Genomic DNA, 27,826 nt, shown 5'->3' on the forward strand with positions numbered 1-27,826 from the left:
TACTTTTTACTTTTGGAAAGAGGCTGTTAGGAATCCCATAACCACTGAAAGGGTTAAAGATTTAGGAATGAAAATACTTATAAATGTAAAAAAAATATAAAATGAAGGGAGAAGGAGGATAAGAGAAAAGGAAGGAGGGAGAAGTGGAAAATTCTTTTCAAGTTGCTTACATTTATATTTAGTACCTCATATTGACACACATACATATGCAGATCTGTTTCGTATTATGCCCATACGAGTAGGTTGGGTAGTCATGTGTGTGTGTGTGCAGTTCATAACATATGTATGGAAATTTGGTTTACATGTAAATCACCTATATATATTATCATTTATATATATATTTTGTATCTTAAAACAATGTTACTGTTATGGTTACTGTTGTTGCATTTTTGTTGTTGTTGTTCTTACTTAATGGTTGTTAATATTAATTTTATGTTATTTGTTGCTGCTGTTGTTATGTTGCAGTGTGTGTGTTTATGTGTAATTATATCCCTTGTTATGAGTAGTAACGAAAGGTTTTCCGGTATTTCGATTTAGTTGTTGTTGCTGTTCTTGTTGTTATTTCGTCAGAAGGTTGCTCTTGTCGTTGAACTATTTTTTGTATTTTGCCGAAAAAGAGCCACACAAGATAGAGAGAAAGACAGGGGGCAAAGAGAGATATAGTCATAGTATGTGGCGGGAGACTGTATACAGGATGAGGTTGTTGGATTTTTGCCTTTACTTCAAGTCTTAAAAATTATTTTAATTTTTCTTTTTTTGGATTTTTTCCTTCTTTGTCTTTTATGTTTCGTTTCATTTTCTTTGTTTTGAGTGAAAGTGAAAGAAGAATATCTACTAGTTTTTTTTCTGGGGCGGGGTAGTCAATTGTTGTTTTTTTGTTATTCGGACATTTTTCTTCTTCTTCTTCTACTTTTACATTTCATAAGTATTTACAACACGGGCTTGGCAGCGTTCGGCTTGGCTGTGGTCGATGCAATTTCAGATAATCTAACATCGATGGGTATGCGTGTGTCGTAGAGCGTGGGGGCCTGCAAAATAATGCCAGCCGTGCCAACCACAACGGCAATTGTAAAAATCCATAAGAAAAGACGATCCAGTACCATGGCCACAAATTTCCAATCTTCTTTGACCTATTTTTGTTGTTGTTGTTTTTTATGGTTTATTTAAAGGCCCATTCAGATTTTTTTTTTTGTATTTTCAATGGCACATTGTTGTCGACATTGTCATCATCCGCATCCGTATTATCATCATCCGTGTGGTGCGATGTGTATGTGTGCGTGCGTGCAATGCCAGGCAGATGCAAGTCGAGAAGACCGTTCGAAAAAGAAAGAAAGTAAAAGAATATGCAATTAATATTAATAAATTGTTAAAACTAAATCGATTGCTTAAACAAATTTAAAATTTATTCCGAAAATGTTGGCAGACGTCTTTGGATAGCAATCTTCAATTTATGTGGTTGAAGAGTTTCCGCAGGACGATTTATATTCTATAGTTAGAAGATAAGAGCTTCTATATAACATTAATAAGGCCTAGAGGTTAGAATAATCCAAATTTCTGGGGGATACATCAGAAAGATGGTGTTTAAATAATACTCCCCATTGTAGCACACAGACATATTGAGACCAGAAAACGCCCGCCACCTAGCCAGCGAAAAGTCCATCATTTCTTGTTAGGCCTTTCTGGTACCCAAAATGCGCAATTTTTCCAGTTTTACAGATTTTTTAATTAGAACTTCACACATCGTTCTAAATTTTCAGACTGTCAAGGTGTTTCATATTATTCAAGAATTTTCCATTTTCAGAAGGTGTTTCAGAAAATGTTTGAATTTTACTCCAAAATGTCTTCAAAATCTTTTATTTTGAAGTTTACCAAGGAGAATATTTGGGAAAAATGACACAATGAACCCATATCCAAATTTTCTGTTCAAAACTATTTCAACGTCTCCATATGTAAATTCTAAAAATCGGCGGGGACCTCAATATTAAATTTTGGAATTTAAGCTCTATCCCTTCACCCAATACCAAATTTGGTAACATTTAGTGTCCATTTTTAAAACCATCAACATCTCTCCATCCTAGACTCCAACAGCTCTATCCTTTCATCCAACACACAATTTAGTACTTTTCGTACAATTTAGAACGCATTTTCAAAACAGCCTGCATATCTCAACCACAGACACCTACAGTGTCCTTGAAATCAAAATTCAGAATGCCAGATTTATCCCCTCATCCAATACCAAAAGTTTTTATTTTTCGTACAATTATAGTACACATTTCCAAAACAGCCTCTATATCCCAATACCAGATATCGACAGAAATCTCAATGTCAAATTTCGGGATTCTAGCTCTATCCCTGGACCCAATATGAAATTTAGTACTATTCAGAAAATTTCGTACATTATAGTACACATTTTCAAAACCACTTTCATGTCTTCACAGAAATACCAACAGAGACCTCAATATCAAAATTCGAGATTCAAGCTCTATCACTTCACACAATACTAAATTTATTACTTTTATAATACACATATACAAAATTACCTCCATATCTCAATTCCAGATTGCAATCTCAGAGGCCTCAATATCAAATTTCAGGATTCCAGCGCTATCCCTTTACCCAATACCAAATTTAGTACTTTTTGTACAATTATAGTTCACATTTCTAAAACCACCCTCATAACTCAACCACAGATATGAACAGTGACATATATAAAATTTAAGGATTTCAGTTCTATTCTTTAACCCATTAACGAATTTAGTACCATTTAGTAATTTTCTTACAATTATAGTACATACCTCCAAAAACAAGTCCATATCTCAATTCCAGATACCAACAGAGGCTTTAATATCAAATTGGAGGATTCCCAGACTATTCCATCATTCAATGCCATATGTAGTGCCATTCAGTACTTTTCGTACAATTATCGTACACATTTCCGAAACCACCTCCATATGTCCATGCATGAGAACATGATCAGCGACTCTTATACAAAATTTCAGATTTCAAGTAATATCTGTTCAACCAATACCAAATTGTACCAAAATAGTACTATTTAGAACTTTTCGTACACTTGTAGTACACATTCCCAAAATCACTTATTTACCACAAACTTACAACCAGCAGGGACCCCACTACAAAATTTCACTCTGATTCAAACAGTTCAAAATTAAGTACCATGTGTACTAAGTGTGCGAACTGTACTAAGCACACTTAGTACACATTTTCAAAACCACTTTCATATAAAAATCATATTTCCCAACCCTGATTTTTATACCATATTTTCAGTTTTAGCTCTATCCGTTCACATAATTCCAAATGGTATCCTTTTTTGAAGTATAGTACCATTAGAACTTTTCGTAACCTAAAAGTTCGAATTTCCAAAAACCCTTTATACATCTGTCCTGCACTCCATCAGTGACTCATTACAAATTTTAGAATTCTAGCTCATTCCATCTGTACAAAGTATTAAGTTTTTAGTATGATATAGTACATGTCGTACTGTTTTAGTACGAATTGCGGAAAACCAGTCCTTGTTTGTACTAAATTTAGTACACATAAGTACGAAATTCCAAAAGTTCCCACATAACCAAATCCTATACTCCAACATTAATATTAATTCCCAATACCAAGATTACAATTCTACCGATTCTCCAACATATCAATTGTACCAAATTTATGATCCAAATTTGGAACACAATCCTACAATGCAATAGTAATCTTATTTCAAAAGTTTAGGCTTCCAACTCTATCGGTTCACCTAAATCAAAATTGTACCAAATTTAGTACCATTTAGTACTTTTCGTACACATACGTAGATATTTCGAAAAATACCTTCATATCTTAACCTTACGCTCCGCAAGGATTAGTTATTTTAAATTTTAGGATTCCAGCTCCTAAAATTGTACCAAATCTAGCACAATCTAGTACTTTTCGTATACATGAGTACACACTTCCATAACTACATTCTTACATCAGACCTACTCCTCAACCCTGGATTTTGAAAAATATTTTTCAAGGACTATTGGACCTATTAAACGTCGATTTTTAAAAATATTTTTTCAAGGACTATTAGACCAACCCTGATTCCCATTCCAAATTTGAACCTCTAACCCTTCACATGACACAACATGTTGCCAAATGTTGTATATTTTTGTTTTTTTTCGTACACTTATAGTGCAAGTTTCCAAAAACCCTTTGGTGCATATGTCATAAACTTAATCAGTGACCCTCATTCTATTTGGAACTGTACACTATAGGAAAGTACTAAAACGTACTATATTTGGTACCATTACTAATCGTGTGAACGGTCAGAGTTAAAAACTTGAAATTCTGAATGGGAATCAAGGTCGAGGATTAGAGTCGATGTAAGGAGGTAGTTTTGGAAGTGTACTCATGTATACGAAAAGTACTAAACTGTACTAAATTTAGTAAATTTGAATTTGGAGGATCCTGAATTCTGAGTGTAGGAATGGGATATGGAGGACGTTTTAGAAATTTGTATTTATGTGCACGAAAAGTACTAAATTTGGTATAATTTCCATTTCCAGATTACTATTGCATTATAGGACTGAGGTACGTACGTAGTTTTGGAAATTCGTACTTATGTGTACTACCATTTAAATTTAGTACCATTTTTGGAGAACCGGTAGTGTTGAAATCTAGAAAATTGCAAATAATATTTATGTCGGAGTGTAGTATTGGGATATGGTGAAATTTTGGAAATTTGTACTTATATGTACCAACTTTGGTACCATTGGGATTTGGTTAAACCGATAGAGCTTGAATCCTGAAATTTCTTACTTATGTGTACTTTATGTTATTAAATTGGGTACAATTTGTGTTAGGTTGAACCGAATCCTGAATTTGGAATGGAGATTACTGTGGCAATGCAGGTTTAGGGTAAATAGAAATTTTTGGAAATTCGTATTTATGGGTTCTAAATCTGGTACAATTTCGTTTTTGGTAAACCGATGAAGCTGCAATCCAAAAATAGGGAAGTACAATTTCTATTGGATTGTATAATGCTGGTTATGGAAATTCGTACTTAGATGTACTTAATTGGTACACATTTGGAATTGTAGTGAACCACAAGAGCTGGAAATTCTTAAATATGGAAATAAAAAATGTTATGGTATTGCATAATTGAGGTATGGAGGCAGTTTTGGAAATTTGGAGTGTAGAAATTTTGGGAACTAAATTTGGTACAATTGGGATTTGTGGGAATCGTTAGAGCTGGAAGCTCAAAATTTGATATTAAGCTCACTCTTGGTGTCTCTAGCTAAAATAAGGAGGTGGTTTTGAAAATGTGTACTATAATTGTACGAAAAGTACAAAACAGTACTCTATTTGATATTGGGAGAAGAGATACGGTAGAAAGTCTGAAATTTAATATGGATGTCACTCTTGGTGTCTGTGGAATTGGGAATGTGTACTATAATTGTTCGATAAGTACTAGGTGGTACTAAATGGGGTCTTGGGTGAAGGGATAGAGATGGAATTCTGAAATTTGATATTGGAATCTCTGTGGGTATCTGGGATTGAGATATGAAGGTGGTTTCCGATATGCGTACTATTAATAATTTTACTAAATTGTCCTAAATTTGACAATGGGGAATTACGGAGCCGAAATCCTAGACTTTCCAAAAATTTCACACACATGTTTCAATTCATAGCTCTACTTTCTTGATCTACTAAGTTTTTCCTGTAATTATCGAAAAAGCTGAATTTTGTTTCACAGTGTTATATTATGAGTACAGCAAGCAGTCAGTATCTAACCAGTAATCACCAATTTCAATACTAATTACAACTCCAATTAACTTTCACACACAGTCAATTAAGTAAGTACCCCATTGGAACTTTCAATCTGTCTTTATTCATTTCAAGTCTCTTACATTTCACAATACCACATGCTTTGAAGCTAATCAACAATTATTGTGGACAACCAGTTCCCTCGGTCCCACATGGAAATCACCATCCTCATCATCAGCATCATCGTCTAACAGCTGCTGAGATTCAATGTAAAACATGAAATCATCAAATTTTGTAGTCAATTGACATGGAACATGTGGGACTCTGGGCCGTATGGAAATTTTGATTTGTGTTGAAGATTCGGACACCTTTGGATGAGTGTCAAATTTTGCATTGCCTTCCATCAAGATGGGGGTCAGCAGGCAGTTGAGTGCTAACAACAAGGCTAGGTTGAAATAAACATTAAATGCTCTCCTTTACAAAAGGAGAGTAAAAGAGAAAAAAAGGAAGAGGGGAGAGATTTGAGAAAACTCTCTTCTAGTAGAACAAATGTATATATTTTTTTCAAGTTTCAGGATTGTTAAGAAGAAAAGCATAGGAGTCTTTTTTCTGAAAAGTTGAGTTGGATATATCCTTGCTATAAAAAACTTATGAGGGTGTATATTTGCCATTAAAACTGTGGTTGTGATCTCCCAGCTTAGAGAGTTGAATTCTTCTCTTCTCTTAAACCACCAACTCTCTTCTATTTTAGAACTCATACCAATTAATCCCACATTTCAATTCAAGATTATACATTTCTCTGTGTTTTTTTTGTGCAATAGCTACTCACCCTTGTGCTCTCCTCCTCTTTGCGCGTCTGATCGGCTATGTAGGTTACGCCCTTCATGGCCTTTGTCAGTTCGGGACATTTGTGCCAGCGATTTCTCAGCTTCTTCTCCTTCACCTCACAACAATGGGGACCACCCTCACGCTGACATTCGGGCAGAACTTCGGCACGGGCAGTGGCAGTTGGATTGGTCTGTACGGCTGCACTCTGGCGATTTGCTGTCCCGGCCGCTGCCGATTGGCCACCAGTCGCTGTCGCCGCAGCCGATTCACATGCCGCCCCCGTACCCAGGCCCTGATGTATTTGCACCGTACCGCTGACGCTACAACACGAACCGGCCAGCGTTGAGGCTGTGGCCACCGAATTCACCGTAGTCGTCGATTTTATCACATTCGAATTTGTATTGCCTATCAGGTCACATGTCGTAGTTGACTGGTGCTGTTGATGCGGGTGCAGGGGAGCAGGCACTGGCGAAAAGTTCGCCGAACAAGTGGATTGTTGACGGTACAGATGGTAGGGATGCGAGTGTTGTTGCTGTTGCTGATGCAGGGTGGTGGTGGATGAGGACTTGGTGGCCGATTGGCCCATATGATAGAGGGGTTGATGATGATGTGGCGGATGATGGATGGTACCGTAACCGCTGTACTGCGAGGTCGACGACTCCACACAACCGAAGCCGTTCGTCTGCACCGATGTTGAGGTTTTCTGGCGAAATTTCGTTGGCGTCAGGGGATGGTCGAGCAGCGAATCGCCCGTCTGCTGATACTGGCTGTGATGCAGCGTATCGACCAGGGAACTGGTGGTGGAGGTTTCCTGATTCACCGTACAAGGATATATAAAATTGCCGCTTATGGTGGCGGCAGCTGGAACACAAGTGGCACCAAAGCCGATATTGCCAGCAGCAGCCAAGGCGCCTGGTCCGCCGATTTCGTCCAATAGGTTGAGACTTTGTACTCGGTGTTGCAGGTGAGGCGAGGTGCTACGTGAAGTTTTATGCGGACTATGGTGTAGTCTAAACGGGGGGAAGAAGAAGAAAAAAATCAAAGGATATTTTTAATATTTTGTCAAGGGCTTTAAGAGCTACTAGGTGTGGAAGGACTAACTAAAGAACTTAAAAAAGGACTTTATATTCAGGGGCTCACAGCTAAGAGACGTGGATTTTTAAAAATATTTTTTCAAGGACTATTGGACGTGGATTTTCAAAAATATTTTTTCAAGGACTATTGGACTTGGATTTTTAAAAATATTTTTTCAAGGACTATTAAACGTGAATTTTTAAAATATTTTTTCAAGGACCTATTGAACGTGGATTTTTAAAAATATTTTTTCAAGGACCTATTAAACGTGGATTTTTAAAAATATTTTTTCAAGGACCTATTAAATGTGGATTTTTAAAAATATTTTTTTAAGGACCTATTAAACGTGGATTTTTAAAAATATATTTTCAAGGACCTATTAAACGTGGATTTTTAAAAATATTTTTTTCAAAGACCTATTAAACGTGGATTTTTAAAAATATTTTTTTCAAGGACCTATTAAACGTGGATTTTTAAAAATATTTTTTCAAGGACCTATTAAACGTGGATTTTTAAAAATATTTTTTTCAAGGACCTATTAAACGTGGATTTTTAAAAATATTTTTTCAAGGACCTATTAAACGTGGATTTTTAAAAATATTTTTTCAAGGACCTATTAAACGTGGATTTTTAAAAATATTTTTTCAAGGACCTATTAAACGTGGGTTTTTAAAAATATTTTTTCGAGGACCTATTAAACGTGGATATTTAAGAATATTTTTTCAAGGACCTATTAAACGTGGATTTTTAAAAATATTTCTTCAAGGACCTATTAAACGTGGATTTTTAAAAATATTTTTTCAAGAATCTATTAAAGGTGGATTTTTAAAAATATTTTTTCGAGGACCTATTAAACGTGGATATTTAAGAATATTTTTTCAAGGACCTATTAAACGTGGATTTTTAAAAATAATTTTTCAAGGACCTATTAAAAGTGGATTTTTAAAAATATTTTTTCAAGGACTATTTGACTGAACGTGGATTTTTAAAAATATTTTTTCAAGGACTATTTGACTAAACGTGAATTTTTAAAAATATTTTTTCAAGGACCTATTAAACGTGAATTTTTAAAAATATATATTTAAAAACCTATTAAACGTGAATTTTTAAAAATATTTTTTCAAGGACTATTCGACTAAACGTGGATTTTGAAAAATATTTTTTCAAGGACTATTCGACTGAACGTGGATTTTGAAGATATTTTTTCAAGGACTATTGGACTAAACGCGGATTTTTAAAAATAGATCAACTTATTTTTCATACATTTCAACTTACCGTGATAAGGCTACTGGTGGTGGCAGCGGTGGTATTTGATCCCTAAGTTCGAATCCATTACATGTGCGTAGCATCAGTTGGCGTGATGTTTTACTGTCGGAGCAGAGAAGCAGAAGTAAATAAAATTCCACCACATTAAAAAAATGCAAAAAAAAAAAAACAAGTGGTCTGTGGGTATCCAATACTTACATCATCTCACTTATGGGATAGAGCGGTCGTCGCATAACCAGAAACCGTGGCAGTTGATTGATAAACACTGTTCGCACCCACGGTGCCATAATGTGTGTTTGTGGTGAGCGAAAATGTATATTTAGTACTACCACCGTCACACATATACTGTTCGAGTGTTACACGCACGCACACACACGTAAGCATATGCATATGCACCCAGGCACCATAGCAAGATTCCAGAAACCCATGGCGGCCAAAAGGTAAGTAATGGCAACCAAAAACAGCAGGATATGCATCAAGGTATGGAATGTGGCCGTCGTATTCAATGTTTGTCCAGCGCGAAAATGCATTGCCATTCACACCATCCACGTTGTAACAAGTTGCAACATGTTTTATGCCATTGTTTCGGTTCAGTTGCATTTGCCAGCCGACAGTCAACCAGCCAGCCAGTCAGTCGACCACAAAATCACCAAAACGCAGCATCCGGGGAATTACAGCAATACACAGAGCATATGTTTTTATTATCGTTCAGTTTCAGATTCAGTTTCAGTTTACAGACAATAAATGTATCGTCGTCGTCAGCATCAGCATCAATGGTCAAAGGAGCAGCATTGCACAGAGTTGTTGAATAGGGAATGCATAAAAAGAGAAGAGAGGTAGGAAAAAACAATACAAAAATCAATTTCTTTTCTCTTCGACACAACAAACATCACCTGCTGGTTGGGGCTGAATTTTTTTTTTTGTTGGGTTCGCTTGCCCTGTGTGTTTTGGGGCCAAATAATTTGCACTTTACTTTGACTTTGGTGGAAGAATAATGTGTTGGCTCTCAATAACAGACAGAGCAAGTGACCACTGCACAATGGGAGGATAATTCTCTCAATAAATAAAAACAATTTTTTGAAAGATGTGTCATGTTTCATTCAAGAATATTTTTAATATTTTTATATTGGTGGAAGGACTCTTGGGACAGGATTTTTTAAGTAATATTTTTTTGTAGATTTATAAGGGTATTTCTTAAAGGACATTTTAGATAATTAACGTGGTTCTTGACTATTTAATCAAGGACCTTTAAGGCCCTGGAAGTGGATTTCCTAAAGAGCACGCTCTCAAGGACCTTAAAAGCTTTGAACGTGGATTTTTAAGAATAATTATTCAAGGACCTCTAAGATAATTAACTTGGATTTTTTAGGAATATTTAAGGCTATAACGCAATTTTTAACGAATATTTTAAAAGGACATCGGATTTTTTAAAGGATGTATTTAAAAGGACAAGGAAGGTATTGAAAACATTTTTTTTGAAGAATATTTTTTCAAGGACCTAGAAATTTTTGAAGGACTACCAACGCTCTGAACGTGGACTTTTTAAGAATATTTTTTTCAAGGACTATTAGGCTATAGACTTTTTAAAGAAATCTTTTTCAAATACTTTAACGAATTTTCTTCAAGGACTTTAAAGCTTTGAAATTGGATTTTTTTAAATTTTTTTAAGGAACTCTGAACTCTGAACTTAGATTATTAATAGCATTTCTTCAATGACCCTTAAGTCAATAAACGTGGGGTCTTTAAAAAATAGTTTTCACGAATATTTAAGGCTATGATCATAGATTTTTAATGAATATTTTTCAAGGACCTTTAAGGCTACGAACGTGGTTTCTTAAAGAATATTTATTCAAGGACCTTAAAGGCTATGAAGGTCGATTAAAGGCTATAAACTAGGGGTTTTAAAGAACAATTTGTAAAGGACCTGGAATTTTTAAAGAACATTTTTACGGACCTTTAATGCTCTGGACATGGGTTTTTAAAGAATTTTTTTTTTTCAAGGACCTGGGATTTTTAGAAAACAATTTTTCAAGGACCTGAAATTTTTAAAGAAAATTTTTTACGGACCTTTAAGTCTCTGGATATGGGGTTTTAAAGAAAATTTTTTCAAGGACCTGGGATTTTTAACGATTTTTTTTTACGGACCTTCAAGGCTCTGCATATGGATTTTTAATGAACATTTTTCAAAGATCTTTAAGGCTCTGAATGCGGATTTTTCAAAGAATATATTTTTTAATGTACCAAGGCTCTGAACGTAAGGAATATCTTTAAAGGACATCTAAGGCTCTGAATGTGGATTTGAAGGAATATCTTTTAATGGCCTTTAAGGCTCTGAAGATGGATTTTTTAAAGGCAATTTTTTTCAAGGCTCTGGATGTGCATTTTTAAAGACAATTTTTTCAAGGACCTTTAAGGCTCTGAACGTGGACTTTTTTCAAGAACCTTAGAGGCTCGGAATGTGTGTGTGTTTTTTAAGGAATATTTTTCCAGGAACTGTCATGGCATTGAACTTGGATTTTTTAAAGAATGTTTTTCAAGGGCCTTTAAAGCTCTGAATGTGAACTTTTTAAAAAATATTTTTTAAGGACCTTAAAACAAGGACCTCTGTACATGATTATTTTAAAGAGTTGGTTTTCAAGGAGCTTTAAGGCTCTGAAACTGGATTTTTAATAACATTTTTTTTAAAGAACCATTAAGATTCCTGACCGGCATTTTTTAAAGAATTTTTTTCAAGGACATTCAGTGCTCTAAACTTGGACATTTTAAAGAATATTTTTTAAGGATTTTCAAGGATCTGAATGTTGACTTTTAATTAAAATTTTTTGAGATCCTATTAGAATAGGAACGTGGATTTTTAAAGAATATTTTTTAAGGATCTTCAAGGATCTGAGTGTCGACCTTTAGTAAACATTTTTTTGAGGTCCTTTTATAAAAGGAACGTGGATTTTTAAAGAATATTTTTTAAGGATCTTCAAGGATCTGAATGTTGACCTTTAATTAACATTTTTGAGGTCCTTTTAGAATCGGAACGTGAATTTTTAAGGCTCAGAACATGGATTTTTCAAGGAATATTTTTTCAAGGACCTTTAAGACTTTTAACCTGGATTTTAAAAGATTATTTTTAAAGCATCTTTCAGGCTCTGTGCGAGGATTTTTAAAAATCTTTCTCTCAAAAACCTGCAAGGCTATGAACGGGGATTTTTTTAAAGTATATTGTTTCAAGGGTCTTTAAGGCTCTGAACTTGGATTTTTAAAAGAATATTTTTTCAAGGACCTTTAAGGCTATGAACATCAATTTTTTAAAAAAAAAATATTTTTTTAAAAGACCCTAGGGTTTTTAAGGAATATTTCTTTAAAGGACCTTGGATTTTCTAAGGAATATTTTTTAAGGACTTGGGATTTTTTAAAGAATATTTTTTCAAAAACTTGGGATTTATTGAAAAATGTATTTTCAAGGACCTGGGATTGTTTAAAGAATATTTTTTCAAGGATCCTGGATTTTTTTAAAGAATATTTTTTCAAGGACCTTTGATATTTTTAAGGAGTATGTTTTCAAGGATCTTTAAGGATATATTCTTTTTAAAGAATATTCTTTCATGTATCTTCGATTTTTTAAATAATATTTGTTCAAGGGCAAGGGTACGAACGCCCTTACATACATTTTTCCAAGGGTCTTTAATGCTATTTATGAATTTGAATTTTTAAAGAATATTTCTAAAGGACCTTTAAGGTTCTAAGAGAAGTGTTTTTGTGGCATTGATGTACTTTTTTTTTTTTTGAAAAATATTTTTTCAATGCCCATGGTGCAACGCTTAAGTTTTTGCCTTATATTCACAGTGGACTATAAATATGAAAACACTTGTGAATGTGCTTTTGATAGGTTCTGTTACTTTAAAATATTAAAAACTACCAATGTATTGAATTTTCGCTATTGGGGGTAAGAACTAGTTCGAAGTGTTTTATCTATGGAAAGCTGGTTTCGATATTTAACCAATATGTGATTTTGAAAGGACATTTTCCCATATCCTATATCCCAAAACCTAACCATCTGATGTTGTTTCCATGTCGACTCCCAAGTTTCGTACTACCCCTAATACAATTTTAGCTACAAATCTAGCTACCACATCAAAGTGCAGCATATGTCAGCATACACGTCACGTTTGGAGCTGTGTGAGATGGGCGCTGAGTTCATTCATATGCACTTATATATAGAAATCACTGGAGAGGGTTCTCTCTTTTTTTGTTGCCCACCAACATTCTAGCTATCATCCCTGCAAGCATTTGGATGTGAGTTTTTAACTCCATCACCTAATATTACACTACTTTGTCGCTTCCTGCTTGTGAAACGTCGATAGTTGGTCGATTTGCAATAACAATTCTATTGCCCCACTACAGTCAACTAATTTTCATCTCCAATAGTAACTTTTTTGGCACTTCCCGTAGATTAAAGAGCGATTGTTTTGTTTTACTCCCAAAACGGAGAACAAAATTAAACGAGTTCAGTTTGTCGGAGATCGGCATTGGTGCACGAGTGAAAAAAAAAAACTATTAAATGAAAAAATATATTTAAATTATTTAGTGAAAAATAATTGTGCCTTTTTCCAGTATTTTTAGTGTATGTGTTCAAATAATTTTTTAAAAATTACAAAAGAAGTAATAAAAAAAATAAAAAAATTAATATTATTTAGTGAAAAAATAAAATTTAATTTTGTGTTAATAACTGTGTTTTACTTATGATTTTTGTATGCGTTTTACCGATTATTTAATTACGCTTATTTATTTGAAATTATATTAATAAAGTTATACAAATAATAATTTTATTTTAAAGACTTCCAGCTCTTTTTTACGTTCTGAAGGCATTGTATATCGCATACAAATCAATAAAGTCACCAACAGTCGATGAAAACCCACACCCCCAATCTCGAATCTTTAACCAAAAAGGTAAACCGTTCGGGAAGAAATGAACCACGCTCTCGTTACTTCCATAAATTACCTTTATTGTAACAACTGATCGTTACTTAGTCGTCAATTTTATCTGCCACTAAAAAGTCAATGTTAAGAAGTAACGAGTGCGTGGTTCATTTCTTCCCGAACGGTTTAACTTTTTGGTTAAAGATTCGAGATCGCCGGCGAGGGTTTTCATCGCCTGTTGGTGACTTTTTAGTCATGTCAGCGACAAAAAATGCTTGCTGGGATGTGTCTTTAAGCTTGCAACACACATACTCAAACATTTATGCACACACTAACAACTTTAAACAAAAACTGCTGCCTTCTTCTGAAAGTGTTATGCAGATTTATTTTTTTTAATAAATAAATAAGGACATGCCTTACGGGTGAATGTGTGTATATGTGGGTGCAACATGCTCTGTGAGTAGGTGCTGAAACTGTTATGCATTCTTGAACCCGCACACACACACATACGTCCATAACGTGACAGCAAAGAACACCTTGAGCCTTGTGCTCCGGTTAAATTATAGACTTCTTTACGGAGAGGTTAAATAATTAAATCATCATTTATCTAAATTGGCCACCCTTCAACAAAGGCACTGCTCAGCCGGGCCGGACCTACGGGCTACAATGCCAAAAGGAAAAAATTATAAATTTCATCAACTAGACAATTTTCCATAAGTGTGTGGTGGGGGACGAGCTGTAAAATGAGCCCAACTAGAGTACAATGTTTAGCAACTTTCTCCTATCTCCATTTGTAGGGCAACGGTAACAGGGTGGGTCAGGGTGTTGGAAGTAAATTTCTGCCCCAAACTTTTGGGCGCGATTAAACATGCACATCTTCATTAAGCCATGCAACTTAAGTGGCGTTTAAACGTTTCAACTAATATGACTATCCATATTGCAGCTCATTTCCTTTCCATGGTTTGGAATGCCAGTTCGTCCGTCCGTCCGTCCGTCTGTCCCCATTAATGTTTCTGGGTGTTGAAATTTTAATACGAAATGAGCAAAACGGATAAGCAAATAAGTGAAAGGACCAACCGACGGACGGACGAATGAACGGATCACTGGCCGGAAGGAAGGATGTAAGGATATGGTGGTGACACATTTTAAGCATTGCCAACATATCATCACAAGTAATAATTATTGTCATGATGATGATGATCGTCATCATGATTGTATGGTGGCAGTTGTGAGTATGTGTGTTTTTTTATTTAGAGAATTTACTGGAGGATACCCTCAAAATTGGCAGTAGTTAGTAGAGTTGTAAGCTTAAATGTTTTATGATTTTTAAGGTGTATTAAATTTTCATTTGAGGAGATTGCTTTCATAAGTAATAAGTCTATAATACATATCATTATAATATTTAGTAAGAATTTAGTTCAGGTCTTTAGAAGAATATTTTCTACCGGAAACACAAATTGTGAACTTATAAAAAGGCTATGAAAGTGGATTTTTTAAACAATATCTTTTCAAGGACCTTTAAGGCTCTGAACGTATTTTTTTATATTATATTTTCAAGGACCTCGGATTTTTCAAAGAATATTTTTTCAAGTACTTTCAAGGCTACGAACGAAGATTTTTTAGAATATTTTAAGGACTTTCAAGGCTCTGAACCTGGGGTTTTAAAGAATTTTTTTTTTCAAGGACCCCGAATATGTTATAGACATTTTTTGCAGGATATTCAAGTGTCTAAAACTGTATGTTTTAAAGTATGTTTTTCAAGGACCTTTGAGGTCCTGAACATGCTTTTTCAAAGTCTCTGGTCGTAGATTTTTTTAAGAATATTTTTTCTAGAACCTTTAAGGCTTTGAACGTGGATTTTTTAATTAATATTTTTTCAAAGACTTGTGAGGCTCTGGATGTGGATTTTTTAAAAAATATGTTTTCAAGGACTTTCGAGACTCTGAACGTGGATTAAAAAAAAATGAAGAACCCTTTAAGGCTCTGAACGTGGATTTTTTAAATTATATTTTTTTAAAAGACTTTAAGGCTCTATACGTCGATTTTTTAAAAACAATTTTGAACAACCCTTTAAGGCTCTGTACGTGGATTTTTAATTAATATTTTTTTCAAAGACTTTGAAGGCTCTGAACGTGGATTTTTAAAGAATATTTTTGAAGGACCTTCGAGGCTTAGGACGTGGATTTTTAAAGAATATTTTTGAAGGAACCTTTAAGGCTTTGAACATTAATTTTTTAAATAATTTTCAAGGTCCTTTAAGGCTATGAACGTAAATTTTTTAAATATTTTTTTTCAAGGACATTTAAAGCTATGAACGTAAATTTTTTAAATATTTTTTTAAAGGACTTTTAAGGCATTAAACTTGGATTTTTTAAATAATATTTTTTAAAGGACTTGGATTTTTTAAAGATATTTTTTCAAGGACATTTAAGGCTCTGAACTTGGATTTTTTAAAGATTATTTTTTCAAGGACATTTAAGGCTCTGAACTTGGATTTTTTAAAGATATTTTTTTCAAGGACATTTAAGGCTCTGAACTTGGATTTTTTAAAGATAATTTTTTTCAAGGACATTTAAGGCTCTGAACTTGGATTTTTTAAAGAATATTTAATCAAGGACATTTAAAGCTACGAACGTGTTTTAAAAAAAATCCAAGGACCTTTATGGCTCTGACCATGGATTTTTTAAAGAATATTTTATTAAAAACCTTAAAGGCTCTGAACTTGGATTTTTAAAAGAATATTTTTTCAAGGACATTTAGGCTCTGAACTTCGATTTTTTAATGAATATTTAATCAAGGACATTTAAAGCTACGAACGTGTTTTAAAAAAAAAAATTTCCAAGGACTTTTATTGCTCTGACCGTGGATTTTTAAAAGAATATTTTATAAAAAACTTAAAGGCTCTGACCGTGGATTTTTTAAAGAATAGTTTTTCAAGGAACTTAAAGGCTCTGAACGTGTTTTTTATTTCAATTTTTTAAGAATATCTTTTCAAGCAAAAGACTATATATTCTGAGGCACATATTGGCCTTATCAAATGATATGTATCCTCTGTAGACATATGGCTGAGGGTATTGAGAATTTTGGTTAAAACAAATGCGAAGTCAAAAAATATTCTTTAGAAATTAACATTGACTTTCTTTGATGTCATGAAAATTACCTTGAATAGCCTTAAAGGTACTAGAAAAAAGTCTTAAAAATCCATGTTCGCGGCCTAAACGGTTTTTGAAAATATTCTTACAAATCTTCGTTTACATCCTTAAAAGACATTGAAAAAATATTTTTGGAAATCAACATTTTTAATGATTTTTTTTTAAATCGATATTGACATCCTTAAAGGTCCTTAAAGGACCATGAAAAAATCTTAAAAATCCAACTTTAAAAAAACATTCTTAAACATCCACATTGACAGGTGTTCAAAAGTATGCTTGAAAATCGACGTTTACGGCCTTAAGGGTCCTTAAAAAAGATTCTGTAGACATAAACATTGAAATTCTTAGAATTCTTTTGAAAATCCCTTTGAAGGTCCTTAAAAATTATTATAAAAACTCCCTTTGACAGGTCCTTGAAAATATTCCTAAAAACTGCCTTGTCAGATTGTTAGGAAAATCCACGTTGTCTGATTTAAAGGTCCTGTAGAAATATTCTTAAGAGGATCATTGAAAATATTCTTAAAAATCCACATTGACAGGTTTTCAAATTCACATTTACTTTTAAAGTCTTTGAAAATTTTTCTTGGAAATCAAAATTGATATTTTAAGATGTCCTCTAAAAACACCTATGACAGCTTTAAAGGTACTTGGAAATTATTCCAAAAAATCAATTTTGCCAGCCTTAAAAGTCTTTGAAAAATATTCTTTAGAATCCACGTTTACAGGATTTTTAGGAATCAAAATTGACATTTTCGGAGGAAACTTTTTTGATAGCCTTGAAGTCTTTAAAAATATTCTAAAAACTCCGATTTGGAAGCTCTAAAAGACCTCAAACTTTTTTCTTAAAAATCCACATTCACAGGTCCTTAAATACACACGTTTCTTTAAAAAATATTCTTAGAAACCAAATTTGAACAAGGGTTCTTTAAAAATCCACTTTGACAGCCAATTTTTCAAACTGTTTGCCGTTAGTCGGGGAGTTATAAGAAGTACTGGACCGAAATATTCCATATTAGCCTAAATAAATTCACCCAACCCAAAAAATTTGCCAAAGCTACTAACACAAGTACAATCAGGATAATAATGTTCCCCCAATGCACCCATACACACACACAGGCGGATGTGTTGCCATGCATGCCTGATGATTGAATGAAATGAGCGTTAATGTGTCAAATATCAAGTTAATGGTCTGTGTACAGAGCAATTAAGTCAACCGCAGATTCCGACGACAATAATGATTACTACCATCACCAGCATCAGTACGAACACCAATACTACCACCATCAAACGCATAAGCGGCGCACATAATCAGCATAATGGTGTGTTTAAGCAATTAGGCGAAAGCAACGGCGGACAAACGACAGTTGTGGCAACAAAAATCAATGATTGTTACAGCAAAAACAAGCGGCAGGATATTAGCTAATTTTTGCCTTTTTTCCCGCTCAGCTGGGAATAAAATTACTTTTTCCTTCACTGGCTGATTCTTAATAAAAAATTCTCTCTTTTTAGTTTGACCACATTGCGAGTGGAAGCAAAAGTAGTGGCAGTAAAAAAATCAAGAATCCATAAAAATAATTGACCCATTTGTCTGGCCTAATGCAGCCATGAAAAAAAGTGCTAAAAGATCTACATTAACAACTGACTTTTATAATGTTGAATGTTTGCTATTAAATTTAACACCTGTTTTTCTCACCTCTCCCTCTCCCCTGCCCAACCTCTCTTTGTCACACTTTCACAAAGCCCAGGTTCTCGTTTAAAACTACAGCATAAAATTCATTGTTGTCTAAATGGTGCTGGGCGACGAGGCCATAAAACTGTTAAAACCTTACATTGTTCTGCAGAAACAGAGGCTGCACTCACCTTGGAGAAATGAAGCCCATCGTGCTAAGCCACTTAAAGTTTATTTGCTGCGAGAACATGCAGGGGAAATATTAATGTTGGCAAGTGGCGGGGGATAGTAAATATTTTATTAACAATAAAAAAAGAGCGATGGCGTAGGTAAGAGAGAGAGATTTATTAATGAGGAAGGAAGGTGGAAAGAAATTTTGTGGCTGCGGGGGCAAATCCAGTGGATATTAGGTAATTTTTTTCAAGTGAATTTGTGATAGGCAAAATTGGCTACCTTTGGCCAAGTGTGTTGTATGTAATGGGGGAAATAATTCCCATTCACTTGGTGGAGTTCAGATTTTCCTCATCGATGTGCCCATAAAGGTACTCCTCTCAGAATAGCAGCCAGGATGAGTAGTAAAAATTATAAGAATTCATTTATTGTCCAGAGGAAACCCTTCTTGACAAATAAATCTACGGTTCATAAAAGGATATTTGAAAGGCAAAGTAGCTGCAATTTAAACCAGTAAGGAAAAGTGAAAAGTGGGGCGGAGCCGACTATATGATATCCTACATCAAGATTTTTATGAATTTTTTGATTTGTTGTTACTGTTTTTAATTTACTCTAAACCTAGTTTTTCAAGAATATTTTTAAAGGACCTTTAAGGCTGTCAATATGGCCATCTAAAGAATACTTACTCAAAAATATCAACGTCGATTGTTAAGAATATCTTTAAGGATCTGTAAACTGAATTTGAATTTTTTGAATATTGATTTTTTTACGAATGATTATTATTAATTTAAGAACCTCAAGTAATGTGGATTAGTTAAAGAATATTTTCAAAAGAATTTAAGAAATATTTTTTCCAGAACTTTTATCAATTTGGATTTTTAAGAATATTTTCCATAAGCATTAAATATTTCTTAAGGACTTTTGAAATTGTTAAAAGGGATATTTTAGAATATTCTTTAAGTCTGTGAAAGGGGAAATTTAAAGGAACCCCAAAAATATCAATTTTGATTTCTTAGAATATTTTTTCAAAGATTTTCATGCTGTCATCGAGCATATTTAAGGACCGGTCAATGTTGATTTTTAAGAAAAAATTTTAAAGGGCTTTTGAGACTGTCCAGTGGATTTTTAAGAATATTTTCCTTAAGCATTAAATATTTCTTAAGAACTTTCAAGACTGTCAAAAGAGATATTTTAGAATATTCTTTAAGTCTGTGGGGGTATTTGAAAGACCTCCAAAAATCTTAATTTTGATTTCTAAGAATTTTTATTCAAAGATTTTAATGCTGTAATCGAACATATTTAAGGACCGGTCAATGTGGATTTTTAGGAATATTTGTCAAGGGCTTTTAAGTCTGAAAAGTGGATTTTTAAGAATATTTGCAAGGACCTTTTAACGTAGGTTTTTAAGAATATTTTCAAAGAATCTGTCAAAGTGGGTTGTTTTCGGAGACTTTCAGGACCGTCAATGGAATTTTTTAAGAATATTCTGCAAGGATCTATAAGCCATTTATGTTGAATTTTATGATTTTTTTTATTTACTGTTAGGACGTCAATCTAGTTTTTTTTTTCAAGAATATTATTTAAGGACCTCCAAGACTTTGAACTTGAATTTTATCAAAAATATTTTTCGGAGAAGCTTTATAGCCGTCTATTTGATTTTTTTTAAGAATATTTTTCAAGGCAAGCACGTCTAATTAAAACCTAACTCGTACTTAACTTAAACTTATATTTATGCGAAATAATTGGCTGATTGACCGAGAATCAATGCCCAGAAAATACGGCTACTTGAAGTTTTACCCAAGGTGAGTCTAGGCGTATGATAAGGCTTGGTTTTTGAAAATTCGTACTAAAAGCGCACGAAAGGTTTGGTTTAAATATTTAATATGGGACAAACGGAATGAGGTAGAAACCTGAAAATTGGATTGAGAGTCACTGATAGAGTGCAGGACAGAAATACCAAAGGATTACCAAATTCGAACTACAACCTTACGAAAAGTTCTTAAATGGTACTAAACTTCTAAAATGGTACCATTTGGCATTATGTGAACGGACAGAGATAAAACCGTGAAATTTGGTATGAGAATCAAGGTTGGAAAGTAAATTTGATATTTTAAATGGCTTGGGAAATGTGTACTAAATGTACGAACAGAACTAAATAGTACAAAATTTGAAACAGTTGGTTTAGAGTGAATGAATGAAGCTAAAATTGCGAAAAAGAGGTGCCTTTGGGAATGTGCATCACAAGTTCTCGACCAGTACTAAATAGTACTATATTTGGGACATTTAAGTTTTGGGTGCACATATAGTGCTTGAAATCTCAATTTTGGTAAACCACCGGCCATGTGTACAATAATTGTACGAAAAGTACTAAATGGTACCATATTTGATATTCGATAAATGGATAAAGATAAAATTCTGAAATTTTATATTTAGATTACTGATTGTATCTGTGTTTGAGATTTGGAGGTGGTTTGAAAATACGCGTTATATTAGTACGAAAAGTACACATGTGGTATTGGGTTAAGGGATGTGGTATTGGGTTAAGGGATGGGACTATAGTTCTCAAAATTTAATATTGCAGTCTCTATTGGTATCTGGAATTGAGATATGGAGTTAGTTTTAGAAATGTGTACTAAGTGTGCGAATTGTTCTAAATGCTGAGAATTTTGGAACAATTTGTATGAAGCAGAAAATGTAGAAAATTTGAAATTTGGTATTGGGGTACCTCTTGGTTACAGCTTTGTGATAAAGAGGTGCTTTTGGAAGTGAGTATTACAAGTGCACAAAAAGTACTATATTTGGTACAAGTTGGTATTATGTGACCAGATAGTGCTTGAAATCTGAAATTTTGCATTAGCGTCGCTGCCCATGTTTAGCCTGGATAGATGGAGATGATTCCGGAAATGTGTACTATGATTGTACGAAAAGTGCTAAACGGTACTAAATTTGGTAATGGGTGAAGGAATAATGATAAAATTCGGAAATTTGATACCTAAATTACTGATGGTATTTGCGTTTGAGATTTGGAAGTGGTTTGGAAATGTGTACTTTATTGGTACGAAAAGTACTAAATGGTACAAAATTTGGTATTGGTTGAAGGGATGGGGCTGAAACCCTGAAATTTGCAATATATATCACTGTTGGTGCCTGTGGTTAAGATATGGAGGTGGTTTTTCAAAATATTTGATATTGGGTGGGGATATAGAAATAAAATTCTAAAATTTGATATTTGATGGTATCTCTGTTCAAGATTTGTCGGTGTTATGGAAATGCGAGCTGGAATTCTCAAAATTTAATGTTGAGGTCTCTGTTGGTATCCGAAATTGATAAGGAGATGAATTGGAAATGAGTCCTTTATTTGTACGAAAAGTACTAAGTGGTACTAAATTTGGCACTGTATAAAGGAATAGGAATATCAGTTATTTTGGAAATGCGTACTATAATTTTTCGAAAAGTACTAAGTGGTACTAAATCGGGTGGTACTGGATTCCCTTAATTTGTGACAACTGTTGGTGTCTGTAGATAAGATATGAAGGTGGTTTTGGAAGTGTGTACCATATTTGTACGAAAAGTACTAAATAGTACTACATTTGGAATTGTGTGAAGAGATGGAGATGGAAATTCCGAAATTTCATATTTAGATTGAGATCTGTGATCTGTGTTTGAGATTTGGAGGTGGTTTGGAAATGCGTCATATATTTGTACGTGGTTGAAGGAATGTGGCTGGAATCCTTTAATTTGATTTTGAGGTCTAGGATGGCATCTGGAATTGATATATGGAGGTCGCTCTGGAAATGTGTACAATAATTGAAAGAAAATAAATATTAAATAGTACTAAATTTCTTTCTGAAACTTGATATAGAGGTCACTGTTGGGATCTGTGGTTAAGATATTGGCCGTGGTTTTGGAAATGTGTAATATAATTGTTCGAAAAGTAATAAGTGGTACTAAATTGGGTATTGAGCGAATATTTTTTTTTTTTTTGGATATACGTACTAAATTTGGTATAGATATGAAATTCTGAAATTTTATATGTGGTTCAGAGGCTTTGTTGGGCCATTTTTCTTCGGAAATGAGCAAGGAGTGTTCGTTTTGTTATCGGACCATGACGAACAAATTTTAGTTCACAAACATTGAAGAGGAAGTTATTGACAACGTTTTGTTTCAAACATATTCGGGCCAAAAATCTGGAAATTCTGAAGAATAATCAACTTTTTTGTAATTAATACATAACTCAATTTTTGACATGTATGAAGAGCAGGCTGATACTTTTTAAGTTTTTTGTTAATTTTTTTTGATTTTTGAATATTTTAAGGAATGTGTACACAGTGAGAATATATTTTCGCAATGCTTCCAAATTTGATTAGAATATATAAAAAATATCCAATTTTATACAAAAAGAATAAAGTGCCCTGTTTGTTCAAACTTCCCACACAATTCAACCCTCCACTTTGTTTAAAAAAATGCCGATCCCATCTGGAGACGAGGAAGAAAATGTGCCTACAATGGGAGTCTAGGGATGTCGTTTCTTTAAATTTGATAGAATTTCATTATCTTACGAAATCGATGAATTTTTTATGTTTATGACTGTTCCAATTTTGGTCATTTGGAATGGAGAATCCATAAGAAATTAACTTCAGAAAAAAACTCTTATTACTTAGATATTCCAACTAAGAAACCTAACAAACCCCCCTGTCGTATGCTAAACATTATTTTACAACTGCCACACAAATACCATATAAATCATACGCACGGCATGGCAAAGTAAGTGACTCATAAAATAGGTGTCTGTCACTTATGTTATTATTGGATTTAGGTTTATTTCGACGAAAACAAAACAAGAAAAATAATGTTAACTTATCCTCTTACAAGGGCTGCTGCTCTCGCCCTGCCACTTGCCATACAACTGCTAGACGTTGTTGATGCCACGACAGGGCCATATCACCGCAAAATAATGCCACTGTCAACAGAATAATACCGGCTAAACGAATTAGTTTAAATTGATGTTGAAATATTACCCAAAGGGCGAAGTCACAACAACGTTAAGAGCCTTAGACGAATTGCCAGTCTCCCCACCTCCCTCTCTTCACTAGAGAGGGAAAAAACACCTTTACGGTGTATGTTACCAAAAATTTACTTTTATTTTGACATAATCTTTTAATGTTGTGACATTTTTTTAAAGGAGCTCAAATTTAGGTTTCTCCTCTTCTCAGATGGATTACATTTGAGCTGTATATCAAACATAAGAGTAGGAAAATGGGAGGAAGGGAAATCGTGAGGGGAGCTAAAGAAAGTTTGTAGGGAAAACTAAGGCATTTTGTGGCAAACAAACAATGTTTATTGAAAGGAAATTATGTTTTGTACAGTGGAAAGCGGCCAGACAGCCTGTTTCAAAAGGGGACAAAAACATAATCCCCAAGGAAGGAATGCCATAAAGAGGAACACCAATATGTGAGGGAGAGAATGATATACTGCGTATTTAGGTTTATTTTTTTATTCGAATTTCATATGTTTTCGATATTACCCAGGGGAATTGGTCAACATTTTCGTTTAACTTATTTGAATTGGAATTGATTTTAAAATACGAAATTTGTACTAGGAAGTGAGGTGGGAACAACAAGACAATGTTGACCTTAAAATTTGTAACAAAAATAGAAAACCAGTAAGAGAACAGGCAATCGGGCCGACTATTCAATAGTCTACACCAATTTGCATATTTAGTACTTCCTCCGCCCTAATTAATTTATTATAATTATTTATAATCAGGGTAATCATGAAAAAATATTTCTCGCGGATTACTTTCCATTACCTATTTTGAAAATTTTTATTTTCGAAACGAGAGTGAGAAGTGTTAAGAAACGGCTAAAGTTAAAATCTTAGAATTGTTCACGAGGGCTAGTCTTGGTGATAAGGCTGAGTTTTTGGAAATTTGTAGTGTAAGAAAAAATATTAAAATGTACTTTGTCTCGGTCAAACAAAATGAATTGAGGTTTGGAATGAGAATCATTGATGGAGTGCAGGGTAAATGTATAAAAGTATTGGTATTGGTATTGGAAAGTAACTTCGATATATTAAGGTAGTTAAATATGTAGTAAATGGTATTAAATTTGGTTCAGGGTGAACGGATGAAGCTGGAATTTTGAAATTTTGTATTGGGGTCCCTTTTGGTGGTTGATTTTTGATAACGAGGTGGTTTTGGAAATGGAAAATGAAAGAAAAGTGCCAAATTGAAATCTGAAATTTGGTATTAGTACTATAATTGTACGGAAATTACTGAATTGTACTAAACTTGGTATGGTATGTGATAGGGCTGAAATCCTCAACTTTGAGGACAGTGACCTGTTGGTATTTGGAATTGAGAAATGTGTAAATAATCATTCGAAAAGCTCTAAGTGGTACTAAATTTGGTATTGGGTGAAGGGATAGAGCTGAAATCCTGACATTTGATATTAAGGTCTCTGTTGGTAACTGAAATTTAGATATGGAGGTGGTTTTTAAAATTTGTACTATGATTGTATCTTTCTTTCAAAAATCTTTTGGTAGATACACCCCATAAGTGAGCCTCATTCGAAATTTCAGAACTCAAGCTCTATTCGTTTTCCTAATAAAATGTATTAAAATTTTAGTACCTTTTAGTGCTTTTAGTTCGAATTCCCAAAAACCCAGCTTTGTCTAAGTCCTACACACCAACCTTGACATGCAAAATGTCAAGATTCTAGCTTCAGCCTTTTCGTTGATAAATCAGTCAGTTAGTCACTCAACGGTTTTTGGGTGGTAAAGGGAAATTTTACCCCATTTTTTTTTAAATTTGCCGAAAATCCCATCATAGAGCTGTCAAAATAAGTCTTCGTTTTGGTATAGTCCCTATATAATTGTATCTTCGATATTCGGTATTTTGATGATTTGTGTCGCACCTTTCACAAGAAAATTTTTTAAATTTGGAATTTGAAGTTCCTATATGCAATATAGCCCCTATATAACGATACTTCCATATATTCGGAATTTTTATGATTTTACCGTATTTTTTCAACAGTTTTTTTTAATATGCAAAGCCCTTGCAAGTCGTGAAGATCTTTAAAGTTCTGCCCGAATTTACTGTTTTTTTTTCTTTGTAATATATAGATGCCTTCTAATTGCCTTTCTTGCTTAGACGAACTTCCAGGGATCTTCATTTAGTCCATAGGACTTCATTACATTGTGGTCCTTCAAGAGGTATTTAATACACAGAAGATTCCCTACCTGAATATACCTTCCAGAGGTCTTAAATAAATATACAATTTCTTCCTTCTTAAAATTTTGCATGCATATAATCCTTCCGATGGCCCCTTTCAGAGTCCTCCATTTAGAGAAGTCCCCTATAGAACGTCTATAGCTAGAAACGACATATGGAAGCTCTTTCTGGTATAGTTTTCATAGCTTTTCGGTTCGGCCAGGCCCTCTACCATTTTGAAGGAACTTGAAAAATTTAAAAAAAAAAATCATAGAAAAATGCTTCTCAAATGAAACCCCATAGCCATACCACCATAGCCCCAATGCGAAGACGTGTTTCATCATAAGCAATTTTTTGTCATAGGCTGTAGTACCAGTTCCGAACTTCAAATACGAAATTTAAAACAATTCCGGTGAGTATTGCCGATAAAAATGCCAACAAAACGGGAAATCTTTAGAGGTCTTCTGTGTATGGAAGACCAGTTTCGAATAGGAGACTACCAGGGAAAGGCCTGGATTTTGTATCTGGATTTACAAGCTTATCTGTCTGCTTTGGGGCTTTGGAAGGTCTCCTACCTTTACAGGAGTTTTTGATTTAACTTTAATTAAGTAAAAACTCTCAGATTTTTTAAAGATTTATTTATTTGTACCCTAATTCCGGGAAATTATTTTTTTCTTGGGGAACGGACCCGGATATTTTACCCGAAAGTCCGGGTTCAAGACCTGGGTTATAAAAACGATATGAATCTACAACAACGATAAGGTATTTATCATTTGAAAGCTAATAAAAAATATTGCTATGTCTCAAGGAAAGGTTGCAATGTCAAATATAATTTGGCATATGTATTTCATGGAGTCGCAAAGTGGACCTTTTTAGACTTTTGTGGTATTTTTTTTTAAATCCTGGTCTAAAAAGTCCATAATTTTGATATAACCCAAATAACCATATAACATTGGGCAGGTATTTTCGTTAGCTTTCAAATATATTATCCATATCGGTTTTATAGAACCGGATTAGAAAGTTCGGGTCAAATATCCGAAAATCCGGGTCAAATATCCGGTTCCTACCTCTGGAAAAAATTTGAAAAAAAAATCTGAGAATTTTTACTAAAAGTTTTACCAAACTTAACATTCTTTTGCGTAACAATAGCATTAACTTTTTCTCAGAGAGAGAGAGACAGGGAGAGATACAGAGAGAATCAAGTCTCCAAACGACCTACAGATCATAAACCTCCAGAAATAATTAATTTTCACAAGAAATTTCCACACGTTTCGGCCCATAACTGCTAAAGTTAATGAGATAACGCGTCAACAGCGAGATACGTGTCATCTCTCTTTTGGTCTTCTACAATGTTGTGGTGTCAAAATGGGGTTAATAATGTTTGATTTAAAAATTTCACACAGTTCCGCAATCTTTCTAATAATTTTAAAATTCCTCGGGATAACAATTTTCCACATTCTCTTATAAACATTTATAGAATATCTCATACCCTGTCTATTGATCAGACATTATCACACTTACAAATTAATATATGTTACGAAATGTAAGCCACGCATACATTACCATATAGACGTGGGTGTGTCAGTGTTTTAATAACCTGCAAAAAAAAACAGAGTCTTTGACTTACCTGAATGTGTCGAGTATCATTGTAAAAAGTACAAATTTCCCTAAAAGCGGCACAACTAACGATGTTGGCGGAATAATTTCCGCCAGCAGCAAGAAGAACACAGTCAACGACAGTAAAATGGATATGCTTAATGAGACCTGCAAAAAAGAAGGGGAAGAAGACGAAAAAAA

The 27,826-nt window shown here is 33.8% G+C and overlaps 1 protein-coding gene across 1 annotated transcript in view; it reads right to left on the reverse strand.

The window, feature by feature from the left end:
* Positions 1–859: 859 nt before the first annotated feature.
* LOC101888242 (acetylcholine receptor subunit alpha-like) overlaps positions 860–27,826 on the reverse strand; it is a 173,580-nt gene continuing 146,613 nt past the window's right edge. Inside the window, exons 6-10 of the mRNA XM_005178931.4 lie at positions 27,657–27,793; positions 9,115–9,261; positions 8,926–9,018; positions 6,578–7,586; positions 860–1,130 (exon numbers count right to left, since the gene is read on the reverse strand). Coding sequence (XP_005178988.1) covers positions 930–1,130; positions 6,578–7,586; positions 8,926–9,018; positions 9,115–9,261; positions 27,657–27,793 — 1,587 coding nt within the window. The 3' untranslated portion in view covers positions 860–929. The remainder of the gene's footprint in view (positions 1,131–6,577; positions 7,587–8,925; positions 9,019–9,114; positions 9,262–27,656; positions 27,794–27,826) is intronic.

Source organism: Musca domestica, unplaced genomic scaffold (genome assembly GCF_030504385.1).
Source record: "Musca domestica strain aabys unplaced genomic scaffold, Musca_domestica.polishedcontigs.V.1.1 2, whole genome shotgun sequence".
Taxonomy (NCBI): Eukaryota; Metazoa; Arthropoda; class Insecta; order Diptera; family Muscidae; genus Musca; species Musca domestica.